General features: G+C 52.9%; 1 protein-coding gene across 4 annotated transcripts in view; it reads left to right on the top strand.

The window, feature by feature from the left end:
• IL34 (interleukin 34) overlaps positions 1-22655 on the top strand; it is a 56291-nt gene extending 33636 nt beyond the window's left edge. For 3 of the 4 annotated variants that reach the window (XM_045818514.1, XM_045818516.1, XM_045818515.1), the window contains exons 2-7: positions 12815-13223; positions 17952-18085; positions 18885-18962; positions 19239-19400; positions 20748-20883; positions 21094-22650. In XM_045818514.1, the coding sequence (XP_045674470.1) occupies positions 13196-13223; positions 17952-18085; positions 18885-18962; positions 19239-19400; positions 20748-20883; positions 21094-21188 (633 nt within the window). In that variant the 5' untranslated portion in view covers positions 12815-13195 and the 3' untranslated portion in view covers positions 21189-22650. Of the gene's footprint in view, positions 1-12814; positions 13224-17951; positions 18086-18884; positions 18963-19238; positions 19401-20747; positions 20884-21093 lie in introns of all 4 variants that reach the window. The other variant, XM_045818517.1, reaches the window with a different exon arrangement.
• The last annotated feature ends 19 nt before the right edge of the window (positions 22656-22674 follow it).

Below are 22674 nucleotides of genomic sequence, written 5' to 3' on the forward strand. Positions count from 1 at the left end.
GAAAAAGAAAGATATAAATAACAATCTAAAGAAGTTAAACACCTTATAATTCTAATGACTTATCTACAAACTAATTTATTTTTCTATTTTGAAAAAATATAAATTTTCTAGACCTGTCCACCTGAAAAGGCCTAGAAACACTGACCACTGGAGAGTAATGAGCACTGTCAGTATTCAGACTGTGGTTTCTAAGTACCATTTTGCACTGAAAGGGTTTCTTGGCAAAGTGGCTGGTTTCAAGTCTGAGGCAGAGAATGTACAAGATGAGCCTGGATCCCCCAGTCACCCCAGAAAGCAAGGACTCAATTGGAAATGACCAGAGTCCTGTCAATGGGACAGGGACTTACTGGAAGGCCCTCCCACTAGCCAAATGATAGAATAACTTGAATATCCCAAAGAATAACAACCACCCACTTTGGAAAACAGCTTGGCAATTTCTTATTGTTATTATATCTCTAGTTATCATATGACCCAGGGACTTACTCCCAGGTATTTACCCAGAAGAAATAAAAACATGTGTCCTCAGAAAGCCTGCACATGCAGGCGGCAGCTTTGTTCATGCTTAAGAAAACCTGGTGCAGTGGAACACTGTTCGGGGATGAAAGGAACAGACTAGTGATACTCTCAGCAACCTGGATGGATTCCTAACGCATTTGCCTGGTGACAGAGGACAGGACAGAAATGATAACATACTACATGATTCTGTTTATATAACATTCTGGAAAAAGAAAACTCTAGGATGGGAAATTAGATACGTGATTGCCAGAAGAGTGGAGTGGGGATGGGGGCTGACGCACGGGGGCCCAAGGGTGCTTTCTGGGGTGAAGGCAGCGTTCTGCACCTTGAATGGGGTGTCGGGGATTGTATTTGCTGAAACTCATCAAACTGTGTAACTAAAGAGGGTGAACTTGAATGCACATCGATTGAACCTTAATAAAACCTGACTTAAAAGTAATGTCAATGGGATGAAAGATAAAAATGAAGAAGTTAATTCAAAACGGTACTGACAAGAAGCAGTAAATAGCTTTAGAGGATGCTGGAGAATGTGACTCATTTGAAAGCTGGTGAGCAAAGGGAAAGAACCAGACTTTCATCCTGCCTTGTGTACACGGACCAAACTTTAAGATGAGACAGTAGATGAGGAAGGGAAGTTCTGCGTTATAGAAGAACCACAGTAGCAAACGTAAAGGCAAAGAGAGAGTTTGAAAGTCACCACTAATGAGATGCCGGGCCAAGGCTGCCGTCATCCGTGCCTGATGAAAGGTGAAAGCTGACGGAGAACTTTGTGACGGATGGATCAGCAAGAAAGAACATGACGTTTTCTCACAGAAGTGGGACACACAGGTGTTCGGTGCCTCCTGATGTAATGCCGTACCTCCTAGGAAGATTACACCTGAGCCTAATGAAGTTTCTCAGCCTGAGTATTAGATACACAGAGATAAATATGTTAAATGGCATTCCAATGATGTAATCTGCCAAATCCGGAATGTCGGGGAGTCTGTGAACAAGCGACCCAGTTTCTGCAACAACCGCAGAATGGAAAAGTAAATTATTATATATTAAAAAAGTCTTAAGAATTCAAAACACTACAAAGCTACAGAAATCAAGATAGTGTGATATTGGCCTAAGGTGGCCATAAAGATCAATGGAATAGAATTGGGAGTCCAGAAATAAATCCGTATCTGTTTATGCCTCTGGGGTCAGCTGGTTTTTGGAGCAGGGGAAGCAGTCTTTTCCGAAAGTAGTGCTGGGCCCTGGCCAGCGTGGCTTGGTTGGTTGGGCATCATCCTGCAAAGGAAAAGGTCGCCAGTTTGAAAGGTCCCCGTCAGGGCACATGTCTGGGTTGCAGGCTCGGTCCCCGGTGGGGCCATGTATGGGCAGCAACCGATCGATGCTTCTCTCTCGCATTGATATTTCTCTCCCTCTCTTTCTCCCTCCCTTCTCCTCTGTCTAAACAATAAAAAAATTTGAAGAGTCTGAAGAAGCAGTGGGGAACTATGAAAAAATGTATCAGATGGAGCGAACACAAGCACAAGGACTAAAAAAATGCGCAGCTGGAACTGAAGAAGGGTGAGAGGAGAGATTACTACAAGATTGTGGGAGCGAGCAGTAAGGCCTCTGGGGATGAGATCAAGAAACCTTATCAGAACCGGACTTTGATGCAGCATCTGGATGGGCACAGAGTCGGTGCGGAGCTCAGAAGGAGGAGGAGGAGAAGAAGTTCACGGAAGTCGGAGAAGTGATTACTGTCCTCTCTGTGCCCAAGAAAGAGACTTGTGTGACAGTGGATGGGACCTGGGGGAGGAGGGCACGAATCTGGCGATTCGGGTGCGACCGTCTTCCAGGCATCCTTCGGTGGGGTGGGGGGGCCTCAGCTTTGAAGAACCTGGCCCAGGAAATGTCTTTGTTTGATTTGGCTAATGAAAGGAAACCGTCCAGAAGCCAGAAAGTGCAGACTTGCTCATTTTAACCTTGAAAGTGGACCCAGTCCTCCTCCCCCCGTCATCCCGTCCCCACGCACGCAGAGCGGTTTTGTTTGCTCAGTTGGATGCCCTGTGTCTGCAGGGACCGGACGCAGGAAGGGAGCCCGCTCTGAAGAGGGCCGGCAGGGGAGGGGGCTGGCGGGCGAACAGGGAGGCGGCTTGTGAATTTTTGTCTGAGCATTTAACTCTATTCAAAAGGGAAAAAAATTAAGAGAACAGAAAGTTTTGACCCCTAAAATAAAAAGGACTGAAGTGCTGACGGATGCTCTGTCTTCATCGGCTAGGGCTACCGTGATGAAACCCCAGAGACTGGGTGGCTTGAACGATAGACATTTATTTTTTCAGTTCTGGGGGTAGGAAGTTCAAGATGAGGGTGCCAGTGTGGCCGGTTTCTAGTGTGGCGTCTCCCCTTGGATGGTGATGGCTGCCTTCTTTCTGTGTGCTTTCTCACATGACCTCCTTGTGGGTGCAGGGAGAGAGAGCAAGCTCTATAGAGTCTCTTCTTACAAGGCACTAATCTTCCCTGGCCGGTGTGGCTCAGTGGCTTGAGTGCCGGCCTGCGAACCAAAGGGTTGCTGGTTCAATTCCCAGTCGGGGCACATGCCTGGGTTGCGGGCCTGGGTCCCTAGTGGAGGACCCTTGAGAGGCAACCACACATTGATGTTTCCCTCTCTCTCTTCCTCCCTTCTTCTTTGTCGAAAAATAAATAAAATTTTTAAAAAATAAGGCACTAATCACATCATAAGGGGCCCACCCTCATGACCTCATCTGACACTAATTACCTCCCAAAGGTCCCTTTGCCAAATGCTGTCACATTGGGACTTAGGGGTTTTAGTAGCATGTGAGTGTGGGTGTGAGAGAGACAGGCATTCAGTTTATGATGTGCTAGAAGATGTAAAGGATCACAAATCATGTGACTGCATTTGTGTGTAATGTTCAGAACAGGCAAATCCATGGAGACGGAGAGCAGATTAGTGGTTTCCAGGGGCTGGGGAAGAGGAAATAAATAGTGACTGCTAATGAACACAGAGTTTATTTTGGGGGTGATGACACTGTTCTGGAATTAGGTTGTGGTGATGGTTGCATAACTCTGTGAATGTACTGAAAACAGCCCCACTAAGTTGCACACTTTGAAATGGTCAAGTTTAGGGCATTGAAATATATCTTAATTTTTTTTTAAGACAAATGATGTAAAAGACATCAGTCGAGGGTACTAGGTGGGCCTCCTGGTTTGGCTCTTGATTCTGCTATTGTAAGAAATGTCCAAACCTGTGGAGAATTTTCTGTGCGTTTATCTGAGCCACATTGCCGGGAAGCAACATCTCAACTCTGGAGAGAGGCAGTTCTGTGGCTTGTTGTATACATTAGAACCGAAGGAGAAGACGTTCCGGGCGGCGTGGGGTGGGTTACACGAAATCCACTGGTGGCAGATGGAGGGGGCTGGAGAAGGCAAAGCAGGGAAATCTCTGGGGCTGGATAAAAAGGCAAAATAAGGAAGCACATGGTTCGGTTACATGGGTGGGTGCAGGCTAGTTAACTACTAGCACAGCTCATACGGACGGCATTCGAGGAGCAAGACGACGACGAGGGGCTCTGTGGCCTCTGCTTTGGTGGGAGGCACGACCTGGGGGCCCAGAAAAGGGGGGTTGCTGTGGCATCTCACAGGTCTGTCGTCCTAGGTGTGAGAAGACACTATAGTGGCAGGCTACTTGAGATAAGGATTGGCTTTTGTCAAGGAAGCCACAGGCCTAGGACACGCAAGTGACCTGCTTTGAGTTGGGAGTTTTTGTGTTCACACCACCCCATGCGGCTACTTTCAGTCTCCGAGTTTGTAAGGCTGCCGTCCGGGCCTCTCCTGAGCTTGTCAGGTTCGGCGCGTGGCCCCGTTTTTGTCCACGGTTCACACAGAACAACTTACAAGAGGACATTTTAAAAACATCCAGGGAAAATGGAACATGGTATCTGTATTAGATAATATAAGGAATTATTTGAGAATGTGTAATAATAGTAGTGTAATTATATATTTAAAAAAAATTCTTACTGGTAAAATGGCATGTCTGAAATTTGCCTTAAAATACTCTAGGTAGCCCTGACCAGTGTGGCTCCACTGGATGGGCATATTCCTGCAAACCAAAAGGTCCGTGGTTCGATTCCCGGTCAGGGCACGTACCTGGGAGAGTTTGTACCCTGACAGGCACGTGTGAGAGGCAGCTGACTGTTTTCTCCTTCACATCAATGTTCCTCTCCCTCTCTTTCTCCCTCCCTTCCCCTCTCTCTAAAAATAAATAAATAAAATCTTGGAAAAAAATACTCGAGGGAGAAAATTGGGGTGAAAAGGGAATGACAGAGTATTGATAATTTTTAAAAAGATTTTATTTATTTATTTTTAGAGAGGGAAGGGAGGGAGATAGAGAGAGAAACATAAATGTGCGGCTGCTGGGGGCTGTGGCCTGCAACCCAGGCATGTGCCCTGACTGGGAATCGAACCTGCGACACTTTGGTTCACAGCCCGCGCTCAATCCACTGAACTACACCAGCCAGGGTTATATTGATAATTTTTGAAACTGAGTAATGGTCATATGGGGTCCATGATACTAGTCTATCTTGTTTGGGTTTAACAATTTCTATAGTAACATTTTTTATTAATAAATTAAGTGTGGCAGAGGAAAGGAAGAAGTCTTGATTAGCACTGAATTCCAGAAAATCCCTCTTCCAGCAGCTGGGGCCCAGGGTGGTGACAGCGCGTCCTGACCTGGAGCTGAGCTTGGCTCTGAGGAGCCGGGTCCCCTGAACCACTCCTGGCGGAGGCTTGGGGTTAGAACCGGGCTGGTTCTTCACAGCAGAGGTGAGGCCTTCCCACGCTGCACCAATTCGCTTTTTCTGGGTAACACACTGCCCCCAAACTCAGCGGCTTAAAGCACACGCTGACTGCTTCTCATGACTCTGTGCGGTGCCTGGGATTCTGGGCTGACTTGACTGGGGCCAGAACCTAGGAGGGCCTCGCTCAAATGTTTGGGTCCGTAGCAGCACCTCAGAGGCTAGCCAGGAACCGGTTTCAAGATGGGAAGAGAAGACAGTGCCCAAGGCACAAGCACGTCCATAGGTTAGGGCGAGTCACGTGGCCAAGCCCAGATGCGGAGGACAGAGGAAAGGGACTCCTGTGCACACTGGACTTGTACCGAATGGGAGCCAAGGGTGCCAGCCCTCCCGACCCGGCCCGCCTCTCGGGATGAGGCTTATTTCACAGAGGTGGCCCGGGGTGGGTGCTGTGTTGTTATTCGTGTTTCTCGGGTCTAGAATCTCCTTTCCACTCATAGAACAGAGGTGGTAGGTTAAAGGTTACTCAGAAATACAGATCCTGGGCTGATGGAATTAACCAGAATACTTCATTCTAGTTTCTTCTTTTGTTGGTCTCCCTTTTTTCCATGGCCTAAGCTCAGTTCTACTCTTCTCCCACCTCCCCTTGAACAGAACATCCGTGACTCACTCTTGGTGGCAGCTCATTATCCATCCCCACGTTCTCCGAGGACAGAGTGGCTTGACTCACAGGAGGAGGATGAGGCTGGGCGTGTGGCCTGGGGCCAGCTCCCTCCCCTGCGAGCCCCTGTTTTCTCATCTCCAATGCTGTGTCCCCGGGGCCCCGGGTCAGGCCTGGCCACTTGGGGAGAAGAATGTTCTGTGTGGGTGTAACAGATTGGTTGCAAAAGTGGCCCCAATTCTTCACATGCACACCTGCATCCATGCCTTTTGCAATGATATTTTGCAGTTCTTTTCATCGAGAATTGGAGTCTTCCCCCCATGGGCCTCCCCCAGCAATCTGCTTTGGCCAGCAGAATGTAGTAGAAGTGATGGTGTGATTGTCCTGTGCCTCAGCCTTAATGAGCTTAATGAGCCACTGACTCATTTGGTCTCTTAGAATCCTGCCTCTATCACAAGAACAAACCTAGGCTAGCCTGCTGGAGGTGAGTCATCCCAGCTGGGGCACCCTAGACCAGCCAGCGCTCTGCCAACCCATTTGTGTGAGTGAGCCCAGGCTAGATCAGCCCAGCCCAGCCCAGTCCAGCCCAGCCGGCCCAGGCCAGCTGAGTCCCAGCCAAACTATAGATTCCTGAGAAATAAGAAATGATTGTTGTTTTCAGCCACTGTAGGTTGTGTGTGTCTTGAACGGAAACCTGCGTCTCTTCTTTGTGCTGGGTTGCCTCGGAATGTAACTGCTGGGCTCCATTCCGGTTCCTGGCCCCCCACCCCCCCGCGGAGGTGGGGCCATCGGGGTGTCCAGGCAGGTGTATTTGGGGCAGAGGGAACAACTCAGGCCCCGGGGGGAGCAGACCCCTGCTGCTGGACCCGGGTGAACATGGCAATGCCCTTTCAGTAAGAAATGCATTTTTAAAAGCTTAGTTTTATTTTTTTAATCAAAGTTATACCTGCACCTGAATTAAAGAATCAAATTGTTCAATAAGACGCTGTTATGAACAACAGCAGCCTTTTCTGTCTGCTCCCTCCTCTTTTCCTGCTCCCCAGACACAGGACTTGCAATTTTTTTAAAGCAATACATATATATAGATATGTATTTATATTATATATTTACAAATACATACATATATATATATTTACCCTGCTAAATAGCGCGCTCATATTGCTGCTGCTCCATCTGAGGCGTTGTCTGTCGACTGCCCGCCAGGACGATCTGGCTCTTTGTCACCCGCTCCCCTCCTCTCACACCGGCTGCCTCCCCAGCTGCTTGACCGCCCAGGCTCCTTATGATGAGATTCTGTTAAAGTCATGCTCACTTTTTACTTGTGACTATGACTCTGAAAGTGCTGTTCACGAGTGACCTATGATGAATAATATTCCAGCTTTTACTTTCTTGCACAACTTTTCCCGGCGTGGGCTTCCTAATGACTGCTCTAAGCACTGGCGGTGGAGTGGGTGGTGGAGTGGGGGCGGGAGAAACATCTCAGATTCTTCCCTTTCTCTGACGGGGGGAGGGGCAGGCACACCCTGGGTTAGAGAGGCCACTCTTTTAGGCAGATTCCTCTCAGGCCTGGAGGGGCCTCTGCTTCAGGGCCCCTGTGGGCAGCCTGGTTTCCTCTGTGCCCTTTCCCCCTGGGCTCTGGCCCCTGTGTCATTAGGTCACTTCCTCTTTGTGTCCTCCTTAGCTTTCACACTCCCCCCCACCCCCATCCCTGCCCCACCCCGCCCCAACCCTGTTTCGGTGGGGCTCGAAGATTGGGTGTGACCACTGACAGAGCCCAGGTTCCGGACTGTGCGGTGTGGCATGAAATCGTGACCATGACCCCATTTCCGCCTCTCTCAGCTCCTCCCTCGGGGTCTGGTGGTCCAGGATTTGTGGTCAGGGTGGAGTTCAGCCCTTGGGCCTTTCTGGGAGATTTCTGTTAGAGGAGGCTGCCAAGTTTTGTGGGGTGTGGGTGGGGCACAGAGCCCAGTCCGTGCATGTGGTTGGTGAGGTCTGGGCTGAGGGATGCGGCCGGTGGGAGCAGGAGCGGACAGGACAGGAGACCAAGGCCTGGACCCCATGGTCAGCACGCCGAGCTCAGATGCTCTGAAGGGCGGTGGAGCACCATTCAAGTTACAAACTGGCCCGAGGGAAACGGAAACTTCCACTCCCATCAAAACCTGTATGCAGAGGCTTAAAGGGTTTCATTCATAATTATCAAAAACTGGAAACAACTCAGATGCCCTTCAACTGGGGGATGGACAGACAAACAGTGATTTGGCTGTACAATGGGATACTTCTCAGACAGAAATCAGAACAAACCACGAAGACACGCGGCACCCTGGGGAACCCCAGATGCAGCGTGCGAAGCGAGGGGAGCCCGACGCAAAGGCTGCCCGCTGTGAGCACGTTGCACGGCAGTCTGGAAGGGGCGGAACTGCCGGATGGATGGCGGCTGGCAGGGGGAGGGCTGGCTGCCCCCTGGCTGGGGGCAGTTTTCTGGGTGGATGGAAATGTTTTATGTCTTGATTATTGTAGTGGTTATACGCCTCTGTGAATTTGTCAAAACTCATAGAATTGTATGCTAAAAAAGGTGAACTTTTCTGTCTGTAAATCATACCTCCATAAACTAAAAATATTCAACTAATGACAACCAGAAGTTTCAGTTAGGTCAGTGTCCGTGGTGACACGGTGGTATCCGGGAATGAGAGGAGGAATGGAGACCCAGAGGTGACTTCACACAAAGGGTGACGGGCACCCTTGTGTTCTTTGTGGGAGTCCCTGCCTGCCTGCTGGGAAATGAGGGCAGGACCAGCACCCCTGGTGCGCCCTGGAGGAATGATGGCCGCAAAGGAGAAGACCCCCAGGTCATAACTGCTTTCCCATCATGCCATCCACCTGTGGCCATTTCCCCCACCAGAGGGGAGACGGAGAGAGAGGACAAGGGCGTGGAACAGAACGGCATCAGAGACTGAATTTCAGACCTGGCTCTATTGCTGGCCGGCTCAGCCTCTCAGAGTCTCAGTTTCCTCATCTGCAAAATGGGGACAGTGGCAGTACCCCACAAAGTCCAGTGAGAGAGAGAGATAAGATGACTGTATGAGAGTGCCAAGCCCAGAGGTCACTTGGGAAGGGCTGCCTACTGCATGTGGGCATTCCCTTGCAGGAGTGGCCACCAGCTGGCCTGGTTTGAATTCTTTTTGCACTTCTTTTAAGCTGTGTGACCTTAGACAAGTGTCTTAACCTTTCTGGGCCCTGATTTCTTCATTGATAAAATGAGATTTTTTTTTTTTGCCCCATAAGATTGTTGTGAGGATAACCCTGAGCCTAGCACATAGTGAGCACTCAGGAAGAGCTACCCTATTATTATCACAGGGTTGCTAAATTTAGCAAATAAAAATACAGGACTCCCAATTTAATATGGAATTGCTGATAAACAATGAATTTTTTTAGTATAAGCATGTCCCATGTTGGATTTGGGACACCCTTACACTGAGAAGTATTCACAGTGAACTTCCATTCAAGATGGCGGCATCGGTAAACATGGCTCACGCAACTACATCAAAATCGCAACCAAACTACAGAACAACCATCCTTCAGACCCGCCAGAAATCAAGCTGATGGAAGTCCTACGACTATGGAATTAAAGAAGAAACCACATGCAGATTGGCGGGAGGGGTAGAGATGTGGACCGGGCCGGGTGACTCCCACGTGTGGCAGATAAAAATTGGGAGGGATATCTCGGGAGCAAGAGGTCCCAGCCTCGGGTTCCAGTGCCAGAAAGATAAGTCCCCATAACTTCTGGTTATAAAAACCAATGAGGATTAAGGCCGTGGAAGACAGAAACTTCTGGAATCCCAGGCAGTTCTTCTTAAAGGGCCTGTACACGGACTTACTTGGACTCATGCCCTCTGAACTCCAGTGCTGGGTCAGTAGCTTGAAAGGCAGCAGAGACACACAGGGAGGACCTGAAGTGTCTGGCATCAGGGCGAGCACTGGGGACAGCTTCCTTACAGACAGAAGTCCTGACTTCTGGCCTCAGAAGGACCAGAGGCCACTGGTCCTTTTCTGAGTCCTTCCCCCACAGACTGGACAGGCAGGCGCCATATCTGAGACTTCATCGACCAGGCTCACACTGTTTGCCCCGCCCTGATGATTCCCTGAGGCTCCAGCCCCCCAAACTTTTGGACCCATCCAAGCTATTTCCCATGGCTTTTCCACACAAATGACCTGCCTTGGCTCATGGTTTAGATTTTCCTAAATTTTCTCAAACAAGCAGCATCTGGCCTCATTAAGTGGCCCCAGGTCTGGCACTAGCAGCAGCTTGGCCTTGCTTGGGCACCTCCAAGCCCAGCACAAGTGGCAGCCAAGTTCAGATCTCTTTGTAGCTTATGTCAGGTGGCCCCACACAGAACACAGGTAGTGGCTGACCTTGGCCTGCACCTCCCAGGAGGTCCCAGAGCCTGCGCATCCTGTGGACAGCTACAGACCATGTCAGAAAACTACTACCCAACCACCTGCACAAGCAACACACTCAAGGGGTGGACTCAGGGGGCACCAGACCCCTGCTAAAGTAAGTCTTGCTCTGTGAAGTGGGCCCTTTCATAGCTGATCCATCATGGTGGTCAAAGGTTGGTGGTCAGTGGTCACAGCCAGTCCTTAAAGCTGATCACCCTGGGTAAATCCCTTCCATTGACCTGCCAGCAGCAACCAAGGCTCAACTACAAGAGGAGGGTGTACACAGCCCACATGGTGGGTGCACCTTGAGTACCCAGCTTGGGTGATAGGAGAGGTGGTGCCACTGGACCCTACAGAACACCTACTACATTGGCCACACCACCAAGACAGGGAGTCATAGCAGCTCTACCCAATACATAGAAACAAACACAGGGAGGCTGCCAAAATGATGAGGCAAAGAACATGGCCCAAATGAAAGAACAGATCAAAGCTCCAGAAAAAGAATTAAACAAAATGGAGACAAGAAATCTACTAGAGGAAGAATTCAAAACACTGGTTATAAGGATGCTCAAAGAACTTAGGAGAAGAGTAGATTAACTCAGAACTTCGACAGCATAAAAAAAGCCATAAAAAAGCACCAGTCGGAAACGAAGGACACACGACCTGGAATGAAGGACGGTTCACAGGCAGGGGTGTCCAGCCTTCTGGAGTCTCTGGGCCCCAGTGGACAAAGAAAAGTTGTCTTGGGCCACAAATTAAATACATTGCGATGTGTAATCACAAAAAAAATCTTATAATGTTTTAAGTAAATTTACGATTTTGTGTTGGGCCACATGGATAGCCATCCCAGGCTGCACCTGGCTGCGGGCTCTGGGTTGGACATCCCTGCTGCAGGAATTGACAGCAGAGTGGATAAAGCCCAAAATCTAATCAGTGGTTTAGAATAAAAGGAAGCAAAAAATAACCAATCAGAACAATAAGAAAGAAAAATCCAAAAAAGTGAGGATAGCATAAGGAGTCTCAGGGACAACTTCAAGCATACCAACATTCACATCACGGGGTGCCAGAAGGAGGGAGAGAGAGCAAGAAATCGGAAACCCATTTGAGGAAATAATGACAAAAACTTCCCCAACTTGGTGAAGAAACTAGACATAAAAGTCCAGGAAACACAGAGAGTCCCAAACAAGATGAACCCAAAGAGGCCCACACCAAGACACATCATAATGAAGATGCCAAGTGTTAAAGACAAAGATAGAATCTTAAAAGCAGCAAGAGAAAAGCAGTTAGTTACCTACAGGGGAGTTCCCGTAAGACTGTCAGCTGATTTATCAAAAGAAACCCTTTGCAGGGTACAAGGGATTGGCAAGAAATATTCGAAGTGATGAAAAGCAGGGACCTACAACCAAGATTACTGTACCCAGCAGAGCTGTCATTTAGAATGTAAGGGCAAATAAAGAGCTTCCCAGACAAGAAAAAACTGAAGCTAAGTTCATCACCACCAAACTGGTATGATATGAAATGTGAAAGGGTCTTCCTTAAGAGGAAGATCAAAAACATGAACAATAAAGTGGCAATAAATACATATCTATCAACAATTGAATCTAAAAACTAAATGAACAAGCAGAACAGAAAGAGAATCATAGATACAGAGAACATTTTGATGGTTGCCAGATGGGAGGGGGCCAGGAGGGTGGGCAGAAAAGCGAAGGGATTAAGAAGTACAAATAGGTAGTTACAGAACAGCCATGGGGATGTAAAGTACAGCATAGGGAGTGGAGTAGCCAAAGAACACACACGCATGGCCCATGGGCATGGACAATGGTGTGGGGATAGCCTGGGAGGGTGGGGGGTCTGGGTGGAGGGGGGCAAAGGGGGAAAAATTGGGACAACTGTGATAGCATAAAAATAAAATATAATTTAAATTAAAAAATGTGTTGTTTACCTGAAATTAAAATTTAACTGGGCACCCGATTAAGAAGGGATGCAAATTTAGGGTAATGGGAGGATGGGACTAAGCCTGAAGGTGGTAGAGGGGTGCGTCATTGGCATTTTTAACCTCCCTGCAGCCTGCATTGTTCAAATGCTCCACCTTCTGTCTCACCTCCAGGAAGCTCCCTTGCTCTAGCCCTCGTGGCCCATTCATTCCGTGGTCCTGCTTTTGTTCAGGCTGCCACCCAGTGTCATCATAACTCACTCCCGGGCCGGTGCTGCCCTTTGGGTATGTGGGAGTCATTTCTTGTGTGTGAGCCTGTGTCCCCGAGTGGGCAGCCGCCGGGGCAGGCAACGCAGGGCCGGGCGCCTAGGCCTTCCCCGGGCCGGCCAGGCGGAGGGTGCAGCCTGCACAGGCCCGCGGCTGATGGCTGAGTGGCAGCGCTGCTCTTACATAATTGGTTTCTCTCCTCCTTTCTCTTTCCAGAGCCAGATTTCACACTGAGCAGCTGCAGACCGGGAAATCACAGAAAGCACAATCCAGCCTCAGATTCCGAGGGGCCTGCTGGGGACTCTGTCCTCCTGCTCGGGAGGGAAGACCCTGAGGCCGCTATCCCAGCCCAGGTCCTAGCTGCCATGGAACTCTCAGCCGCCTCCCGCCGGCTGCCCTCCGCACTGCCAGGCAGATAAGGGTGGTGCTGCCCCAGGAGCACCTGCGTCCCCCTGCCAGGCCATCCTCCGTGGCCAGCCCTTCTACTTTAGGCCACCTGTGCTGACCCGGGGCCATGTAGGCCGCACTCACACCTCTGTGGATAGACACACCGCTGGGGACATTGCCTCTGCTCTCTGGGGGACCCCGCGCACCACCATGCCCCAGGGATTCGCCTGGCTCCACTGTGAGTACTGGGGGGTCCGTGGGGACTGCCCTGGGGAGGCCTCGGCCCACAGCCGAGCTCTGCCGTAACCATGGCAACTGGGCCATTCTTGCTGGTGAGAAGTTGAGATGCTTCCCAGCTCAGTGCAGGGTCCCTCGGGGACTCCCACGCCTGCCCTCTGGCCTGTCTCCAGCTGACCCAGCTCAGGCAGGTGTGGGGGGTGTGAGTCATAGGCTGGGTGGGTGCAGTCATTGGGTGGTCCTGGGGACGAGGCAGGCACTGGGGGTTGGCGGCAGCTCTGCCCTCCCAGACTTACGGGTGCTCCAGAGTGCGGTGAGGCAGGGAGGGCAGAGAGAGGATTTCTGTCTCCCTGGGTGTGGCCGGCAGGCGGTGGGGGCTGTGGAAGTGTCTGGGCCCCCAGCACACGGGAGACGAGCAGCCAGGTGCCTGGGGAAGGCAGCCTGTTTCCTCTGCCCTGTCTTCCATAAAGAATAAAACCCAAAGGCAGTGAGGGAACAGTTTTCTGGGGAAAAGAAAAATAAGTTGAAATGAGGTCAGAAAAAGAAAGGGACCTAGAAGTCTCCCAAGCCTGCTGGTGTGAGGCCAGACCGAGATCCTTTCAGACTCTGAGACTCGGCTCGATCGAATCAAATTCAGCACTGGTTTCTGGTGCCTCCCTTGTACCCGCTGGGCAGTGACCGCCCTGGCGCAGGGGCCTGGCTGCCTCGGCCTCGCGCTCTAGAGCCTGGCCCAGAGCCAGGCCCCGGGAACACCGTGCTGAATGGGCGAGGTCAGGACTGGGACCTTGGAGGAATTTGCAGAGCAGTTGGTCCCACCTGGGCCTTGTGGGAGGATCTTGCAAAGGGTCAGAACATTTAGAACAGTGGAAGGACAGAGACCTAGTGTTCTGGAAGTTTCCAGGCCGTGAGGAGCAGCATGGGTGAGATGCCACTTGAAGTGGTCTCTCAGGTGGGCAGTGTTCACACAGGTAGCGGCTCTGAGGTGAGGACTGTGTTCCAGGTAGAGGGACCAGTGGGAGGCCAAGCTGGAGAGCTGGTTCCTGTGATAACAGGGGCACCTGGACATTTCCTGTTCTGGTCTGGGGGAGGGGCTGTGGCTGAGAGATACTCTGCTTTCAGAAGGGCAGTCCTGTGGCATGTGCAGGAGAGGTGGTCGCAACCTTCTGGACAGGAGGTAACGAGGGCCAGTTCTGGAGGTGTACGCGAGGGTGAGAAGGCATGGTGTAGGGGCCAAGGCGCCTGGAGGCGGGCTGCAGGACGCGGCGAGGATTGCCTGCGGAGTGAGAGACAGCGTGGGCTGTGGACCAGGGGCCTGCAGAGAGGCTGGGGTGCTGGGGAAGGGCTGGCTGCCATAGCAACCTGCCACAAACTTGCTGGCTTCAAACAGCAGAAACTCATTCTGTCCCAGCACTGGAGGCCAGGAGCTGAAACCCAGGTGCTGGCAGGGCCACGCTCCCTTGGAAGGTTCCGGGGAGTGGGGGGGCTTCCTGCCTCTTTCCCCCTCTGGTGGCTTCAGAGGTTCCGTGGCTCGTGACAGCATTACTCCAGCCTCTGCCCACATCTTCGTGTGGCCTTCCCCTCCGCACGTCTCACAGCCTTTCTGATGGGGGTGCCAGTCAGTGGGTTTTGCATGGGCCTTCATTACATCTGCAAAGTTTCTGTTTTCAAATAAGGCCACACCTGAGGTTCTGGGCAAACAAGAATGTTTTTGAGGGGTGCTGTTTACACCCCACACGTGGTGGTGGACAAGCCCCTCTATCCCTGCACAAAGGGCAGTCTCTGGGAGAGGTGTGTCCCCCGCACCGAGGAGCTGTGGGGGGCTCCTTCCACATGTTGCCCTTCCTTCAGCCTCCTCTGACTTTGAGGTCAGGAGGGCAGGGGTCAGGTTTGCCTCGGCTGTGGGCTCCAGGGCTGTGGAGTGGTCGGGAGGCTGCAGTGGCGGTGTCCTTGCCTGGCCACCTGCATGCTGGCCCGTTTCTCAGGGTGGAGGCAACAGAAAAGCAGCTTAAAATTGGAAATGGACAGCAGACTTGGTGTGCTGTCGAATGGGAAGTCTGTCGGGGGAAGGCAGGTTGTCTGTGAACAAGGTACCGGGTGCAGCCCAGGCTTGGTCCCGGCTACGAGCCCACACCAGCCCCAAGGCTCTGGGCCAGGACGTCGATGCTGGAGCAGGACTTGGTGGTGGCGGTGGGGCAGCCCATGGGGACTGCATATGAGAAAGAACACCCGGTGTGGACAGAGGCTGATTTTTAAACAAAAGATAGAAATTCATGTTTTTATGTGAAGTCTCTGTGAACCTGATGTGGCCCTTGGGACACAGTTTGCAACTGCTGCTCTAGGTCCGTGGTCCTCAAGGTGTGTGTGGCAGCATCACCTGGGCCTTCGTTAGAAATGCATGCTCTCCGGCCCCACCCCTGACTTACAGAATCAGACACTCTGGGGTGGGGCGCCGCCTGCTCTCCAGGAGAGTCAGACGCTGCTGCTCCAGGTGTGCCCCAGACGTGCTCAGTAAACGAGCCCGGGGTTTGGTCACCACATCGTGTGTTCACACACCAGGGGCTGGTGATGGTAACGAGTGAATTGGACAGATGGCGCTAGAGACAGGGCTTGGCGGGGGATGTGGGGGGTTGCTGGTGTTGGCAGGGCAGGCCGTGGGGAGGGCAGAGTCTCGGCGAGATCTCGGAAGAGGCCTGCAGTGTGAGAGGGTACCCAGGGCAGGGCCAAGTGTGAGCAGAAACTCTCAGGCAGGAATGCCCTTGACCTGCAGGGGTGCCAAGCTGAGGGGGTTAGTGACTTAGAGACAAGACAGAAAGCAAGCCGGTTTGGTTGGTGTTTATCTGTTCCTCTGTCGGAGTACCGGCGTGAGCACTTGGGAAGAGGGCGGGGCGGGGTGGGCTGGTGTGTTGGGGGGAGTGTGAGGTGGGCCGCAAACCTGCGACCTTGCAAAACATTTGGTTGTGAGTTCTGTGAGGAAGGTCTGGGGGCCTGCAGCCCTTACAGGGCACAGGGCTTGAGCAGACCTGAGGGTACTCCGGTGAGGGGGGCAGGCATGGCCGAGGGACTGAGAAGGATCCAAGGAGGCGATGGGGAGCAGGCCCAGGCTAGCGGGGGTTTCAGAGCCAAAGCCTCCTGCGGGCCAGGGAGCGCGTGGGGACAGTCGTCAGTAATTTCTACTCATACCTGGGGCTGGGTCCAGGAGACAGCTCAGCCTGCCTGGCTGAGTCTGGAAAAAGAAAAGAACCCCCCAAAATTGCCTTTGATTCTAAAAATAATAGATATTGATGGGTAGAATAGAAGATATATCCTACAAAATATAAAGAACATAAAGATGTCCCGTAGAGATGTGGTACAGCTCTCCCACCACACTTCCTATGCACGCACGCAGGTGCGCACACACACACACACACACACACGGAATGGAATTCTGGTCACGCTTGAATCATATACCCAGATACAGAGTGTTGAGTCAGGCGTTTTAAAGGAGTTTCCCTAAGTGGATCCTAAGTATTTCCCTTATCACGTAAACGTGTCGTAAAGCTTTCTCGGGTAGTGTGACTTCCCACTGGCTGCATCTGCTGTTACTGACGAATCAGGCCATTTACAGTTTTTCACTGTTGTGCAACGATGCTGCGGTGAAAGGCTTTGTCCATAAATCTTTTGGTTATGTCTCTCTTTTTTGTTTTCTCTCCAGTTTCCCTTTCCTAGAAATTAATTTAAATGGGTCAAAGGGTGTGGACGTTATTCCATCAATTAAAAAATAATTGCTAACTTGCTTTCCAGGAGGAGAGCATCTGCCTCACTTCCTTTGCCAGCACAGAATGCTACCAAAATAAAATAAAATAAAATTAAGCAAACAAACAAAACCACTTTCCATTTTGACAGATGAAATGTGGCATCTGATTGTTTTAATGTGAATTTTTTTATCTTTATTAGTGAGGTTGATTTTGAGGGATACGTTTCTTGTCCATTTATAGTTTGTTCTTTCTGCTCTGGTTGACATAACCCTTGTTCATATTTTTTCAAATTCTCTTAGAAAGTTTTTAAATTATATTTTATTGTTTATGCTATTACAGTTGTCCCTACCTAGAGATTTTTTGTAAGTCTGTTCAGTTACGGGAAACCACACAGGCTATTTTTGAGATCACAGCGACCTCCAGTGGTAAAAGCTGGTAACGCTCAGAAGGCGGCGGCTCTTCCTTTGGCAGGAAGCGAGAAACTGCCTGAGCGAGATTTGCTTAGCATCCTAGAACGAGCAAACCACAGAGACTGCTACACATTCACTGGTGCATTAACTGAAATGGATGCCAAAGTCCCAGAGAAGGGAAGAAAATTACTCCAGTCCACCCAAAAGTCATTTCTAGAGCTGGAACTAAAATCCACAGCTCTTGAATCCCGAGATGGAAAATGCAAGCAACAGGCTTTGAGAACATGTGAGCCTTGCAGGAGGGGCTGCGGTGGCCTGAAGGGAGGTCGTGCCTGCCTTGTGCGGTGGGAATGGGGAGGAGGCGAGACTAACCCCAGGCAGTGGCTTCTGGCCAGGAGTGGACAGGCTGGACGGCTTCGTAGTCCTGTAGCCCAGACTGCAGACCCAGCAGCCCCATGGTGGGAAGGCCTCCTCGGGGCTCTGCACCCTGGCCCCTCCTGTCTCTCTGGTGGGGACTTGTGTAGGGGGTGGGGGACTGGGAGCCATGCAGGTTGCTCATGTGTTCCCACTGGGCACGGTCCACAGATCTCGGGATCCTCCTCGGCGTGGCCTTGGGGAACCAGGGTCTGGAGGTGTGGCCTGAGACCCAGAGCAAGGAGTGCACCCTCACCGGCTTCCTGCGGGAAAAGCTGCAGTACAAGAGCCGCCTGCAGTACATGGTAACCACCTGGCACTCACCGCCCCCACCCCAAGCCGCTGGGGCCTGTGCCAGCCCTGAGCCTACGTGGCCCCTGGGTCTACCTTTCTCTGCCACACACCCTGGCAGGCCTGGTCACCAGTCTGCATGCCTGCCCTTCTCCGTCCCGCCAGCTGACCCTGGGGCCTCCACCCCTCTTCCTAGGGCTGGCCTTTGGTCCCACCCCCACGTGGCGCTCACCCTGCGTCTCAGGAATGAACTCCAGGACTGCTTGGGGGAACCCTAGACCCTGGGGAGATATTAGTGGGGAGATAAGGACCTGGAATTGGAACGCAGGTCCTTTTTGTAGGGGCCCACGTGGCATGGCTCTGTATGTCTTTTCTTAAACGGCTTTATTGAGGTACTCGCATGCCACATGATTCACTCATGTGAATGGACACTCGGTGGTTTTCAGTGCACTTGTAGGGTTGTGCAGCCATCACCATTCTATGTTGTAGAGTGCTGTTTCCGTCTTCCCCACGCCCAGAGAACCTTTCTCTTGGGGTAGTAAGTCCCTCATGCTGTTTCCCGGCTGAAACTTCTGCCTGAACAGCAACAAGGTGTTTCGTTTCGTCCTTCCCCGAGTCCTGGAGGAAAGACAGCTGTCCTGTCCCGACAGGGAGCCGAGCGTGGTCTTGTGAAGGGCCACCTCTGCCAGTACAGGGCTGCCCCGGGCCCCTCCTGCATCAAATCATCTGGGTGCGGGGGGTGGGGGTGGGGGCTGGGGAACCTGCCCGCGTCCTTTCTGACCCTGACCTCACGGCTTGTTCTTCACCTCCCAGAAACACTTCTTCCCCGTCAACTACCAGGTCAGAGTGCCTTACGAGGGAGTGCTCAGAGTGGCCAACGTCACCAGGCTGGTGAGAATCCCCTCCGGGGCTGGGACATCCCCTGTCCCCCAGGACATCCTGGGGCTTCTCCAGAGACCCATATTGGCTTGGCAGGTCCTGTTGTCAGTGGCCTCTCCGGGCCCCTCAAGCGAGTTTGCCCTTGGCCCTGGCCTGGCCCGAGGCTGCACACTAGACACCTGTGGTCGGTTCCCTGTGCAGGGGAGAGTAGGGGTGGGCGTCAGAACAGTGTGGGCTGGGCCCAGAGACCCATGTCTGGGGGCTTCACTGTTTCTCCCGCCCCCACAGCAGCGGGCCCAGGTGAGCCAGCAGGAGCTGCGTTACCTGTGGGTCTGGGTGAGTCTCAGTGCCACTGAGGCCGTGCAGAAGGTGCTGCTCGAACGCCACCCATCCTGGAAGTACCTGCAGGAGGTACACACTCTGCTGGTGAATGTCCAGCAAGGCCTCAGGGTGAGCTGGGCAGAGGTGTGGGTGGGTGGTGTGTGCGTGTGCATGCATGAGTGTGTGGAGGTACTGGCCAAGGGCTGGCACACCTCGAAAGGTCAGGCATGTCCTGAGGGGTGTGGGAGAAATGGGAGAGAGGAGGAGCCAGCCAGTGACCACCAGCGGTGGTGATGGGCTGGGGGGCAGGAGATGTGCCTGAGGCCCCATTCCAGGCTCTGTCTTGGGTGAGTCTGTGGTCCCTGTGACTTTGTTTCTGAGCCTAAGAAATGAGATTCCTTTAGAGAGGAGGGACGGGTAGGTGGGAGACAGGGGGTGTTTAGGGCAAGGAAATGCTTCTGCATGGCGTGTAAAGGTGGCTGCGTGATGTCACACATTTGCCAAAGCCCACAGAACGGTACAACACAGAATGAAACTTAATGTAAACTATGCACTCACGTAGTAGTAGTAGTAGTAGTAGTAGTAGTAGTAGTAGTAGTAGTAGTAGTAAGGTTCCTGCTTAGCAGGGTTGGGCTGAGGCCTCTGGGTATGTGCCCCCAAAGCCCGGAAAGTAAGGTGACTGGGTGAGTGTGTGCTGTGCAGGTGATGTGGGGCCGCTCCATGAACCCCCACGCTGCCTTGCTCCCCACCTGACCCCAGCCCTCCTCAGGAATGTGGTGCCCACCAGGCCCAGGAACCCCACCTGCTCCCCAGCCACAGCGCCCAGCAGCCGCTGGGAGCGGCTCCCGAGCCCTGGCTTAGGGGCAAGCAACTGCTGCAGCTGCCTGGAGCTCTGGGGAGGCTCTCGAAATTCTGGCAAGGGCCGGGAATCCCAGAGATTTCTTTTTTCATAACATCTTTTTTATAAAATCTTTTGAAAGATTTTATTTATTTTTAGAGAGAGGGGAATGGAGGGAGAGAGGGAGAGAAACATCAATGTGTGGTTGCCTCTTGCGTACCCCCCACTGGGGATCTGGCCAGCAACTGGGGCACATGCCCTGACTGGGCATCAAACCGGCGACTCTTTGGTCTGCAGGCCCGTGCTCAGTCCACTGAGCCACACCGGCCAGGGCCCCACCGATGTCTTTAGTGGCTCTTTGCTCCTGGGCCGGGGAGTCATTTTTCCAATGACAGGAAAAGAGAAGATTGTCTGTATTGTGCTTGCATGAGGGACATTGAGGGGTACCCTCCCCCTCCCCCCAGGAAACTTGGCACCTGGAGGAAGGAGAGAAATTGCTCGCAGGTCTCCTGGTCCCAGGAAGTCTCGTTTTCCCTCTGTGATTTGCACCGCGTCAGGGCTGACAGCCCCGCAGCTCCCCTGGCACGTGGCCCTGGGTCTTCACCGGCCTGTGGTTCTCTCGCTTTCCTCCCTTCCAGGATGTGGAGGTCAGCCCCAAGGTGGAAGCGGTGCTGTCCCTTCTGAGTGCCCCGGAGCTGAGCCAGAAGCTGGTGCGGCCCAAAGCCCTGTTGGACAACTGCTTCCGAGTCCTGGACCTGCTGTACTGCTCTTGCTGTGAGGAGCCTGGGGGCGGGGCGGGGCCCGGGGGCGGGGCGGGGCCCGGGGGCGGGGCGATGCCCGCCCAGCGGCAGAGCGGGCACCCTGCTGGGCAGCCCTCCGCTCCCCAGGGCCACAGGCCCATTCCGGGAGCTGAGATGGGCCCTGGGCATGGGGACGAGGTGGGTGCTGACCACTCCTGCGGTTTTCCTTTTCCTTCCCCTGCAGGTAAACAAAGCTCAGTCCTGAACTGGCGGGACTGCGAGGTGCCAAGCTCTCAGCGCCACAGCCCAGAGCCCCTGTCGCAGTGTCTGGCCTCCTAGCTGGCCCTCTGCCTGCCCGGCAGCCCCCGCCTCGCTGCCCTGCTCCTCAGAATCCCCGGCTGGCACTGGCCACTGAAACTGCCGAGGGCACAGTGGCAGTTTCCTCCCGCCCCCAGGCCTGTGCGGTCGGTGACTCTTGTGGGGCGCACAAGGAGCTCCCAGTTCCACTGGGCCGAGATGTCCCTGGGTGGCGGTGGGGAAGCCCCCTTGGGGGAGGAACCGTAGAACAGGTGTCTTTTCTCTCAGGGGGAATCTGCTCCCCTCCATACCTCACATGCTCTTCTTACCTGGGGTGGTGAGGGCTTGGGGACACCTGGAGGTGGACGAGACAGAGGCCCCGGCCCCTCTGGGCACTGCCCAGGCTGCCTCCCCCGCCTGAAGGCCGGGCGGTTGCAAAGGTGAGAGTCATGCCAGGTGGGCGGGTGGGTGTGGAGGGCTGGACGCAGTCGGGCGGGGGAGAAGGCAGAGCCAAGTGCCGTATCTTGCCACAGTGGAGTGGGTGCTCTTCCAGTTTATTTTTTCTATTAAACACCCGCTTTATTTCGTTTTGGATTGTTTTGCTTTGCATCTGCAAGGGTGAACCTGGAGGCGCTGGGAGCCCCTCCTCCCTCCCAGTCCTGCTCCCGCCCACCAAGTGCCACACTTGGGACAAGGGGCGGGCTGGCCGGACCTGGGGCTGAGGGTTCTGACTTGGGATGGACAGAGCCTGGCCAGGGGGCTGGAGTGGTGGGCATTTGAGAGACGGAATTCCTCTAGCCCTGTCCTAGTGGGTGAGGTCCCAGGAATGGGGGTGTGGGGATACCCCCCACCCCGACTGCAGTGCCTCCTGGTCACCCTCCCTCCATTCCTCCCTGGCTCCCTCAGTCCAACTGGCTGCCCCAAGACGGCCACCAGCAGGGAAGGACCCAAAGCCTCAAAGGTGTAGGTCCTGGCACAAGACCAGCCACTCTTGCCCTTGCTACTCAGAGCCCGGGGCCCCCAAGGAGCCCCACCCCCAGACTGGGCTCCAGGGGGAGGGGCTGGGTGCAGGGGGTGCTGTGGGTGGCTCAAGCAGCAGAGGCCAGGAAGCCAGGCGGAGGCAGGGGTGTTAATTACAGTACAACTTTATTAATACTGGGGTCTTCACAGTGCATTTGTTACTTGTAGCAGTGACTATTTAAATCAAGGGCAAGGTGGGCTGGAGGGGAAGGAGCGGAGGATAATTTATCCAAAAACCGACAAAGAGAAAAGAAACAAAATGGTTCAGATGGGGTGGGGGGATGCGGAGGGGGTGACGGGAAGAAAGAGTGAGGGGAACAAGGAGGGGAGGCCCGGGGTGGGAAAATAAATTAACAGAAGAACAAGTTAACAACAGCACCAGAAAAGTTACTTTAGTCAAAAGACTTTGAAAAGAATATGTCTCTGTACAAAATGAAAAATAAAACAAATGTAAAGAAGTCCCCCAAACCAAAGTCTGTGATGCGGGATGGTTGGCTCGGATCCCGGG

This window comes from Phyllostomus hastatus, unplaced genomic scaffold (genome assembly GCF_019186645.2).
Source record: "Phyllostomus hastatus isolate PE091 unplaced genomic scaffold, TTU_PhHast_1.1 phas_scaffold_345, whole genome shotgun sequence".
NCBI lineage: Eukaryota > Metazoa > Chordata > Mammalia > Chiroptera > Phyllostomidae > Phyllostomus > Phyllostomus hastatus.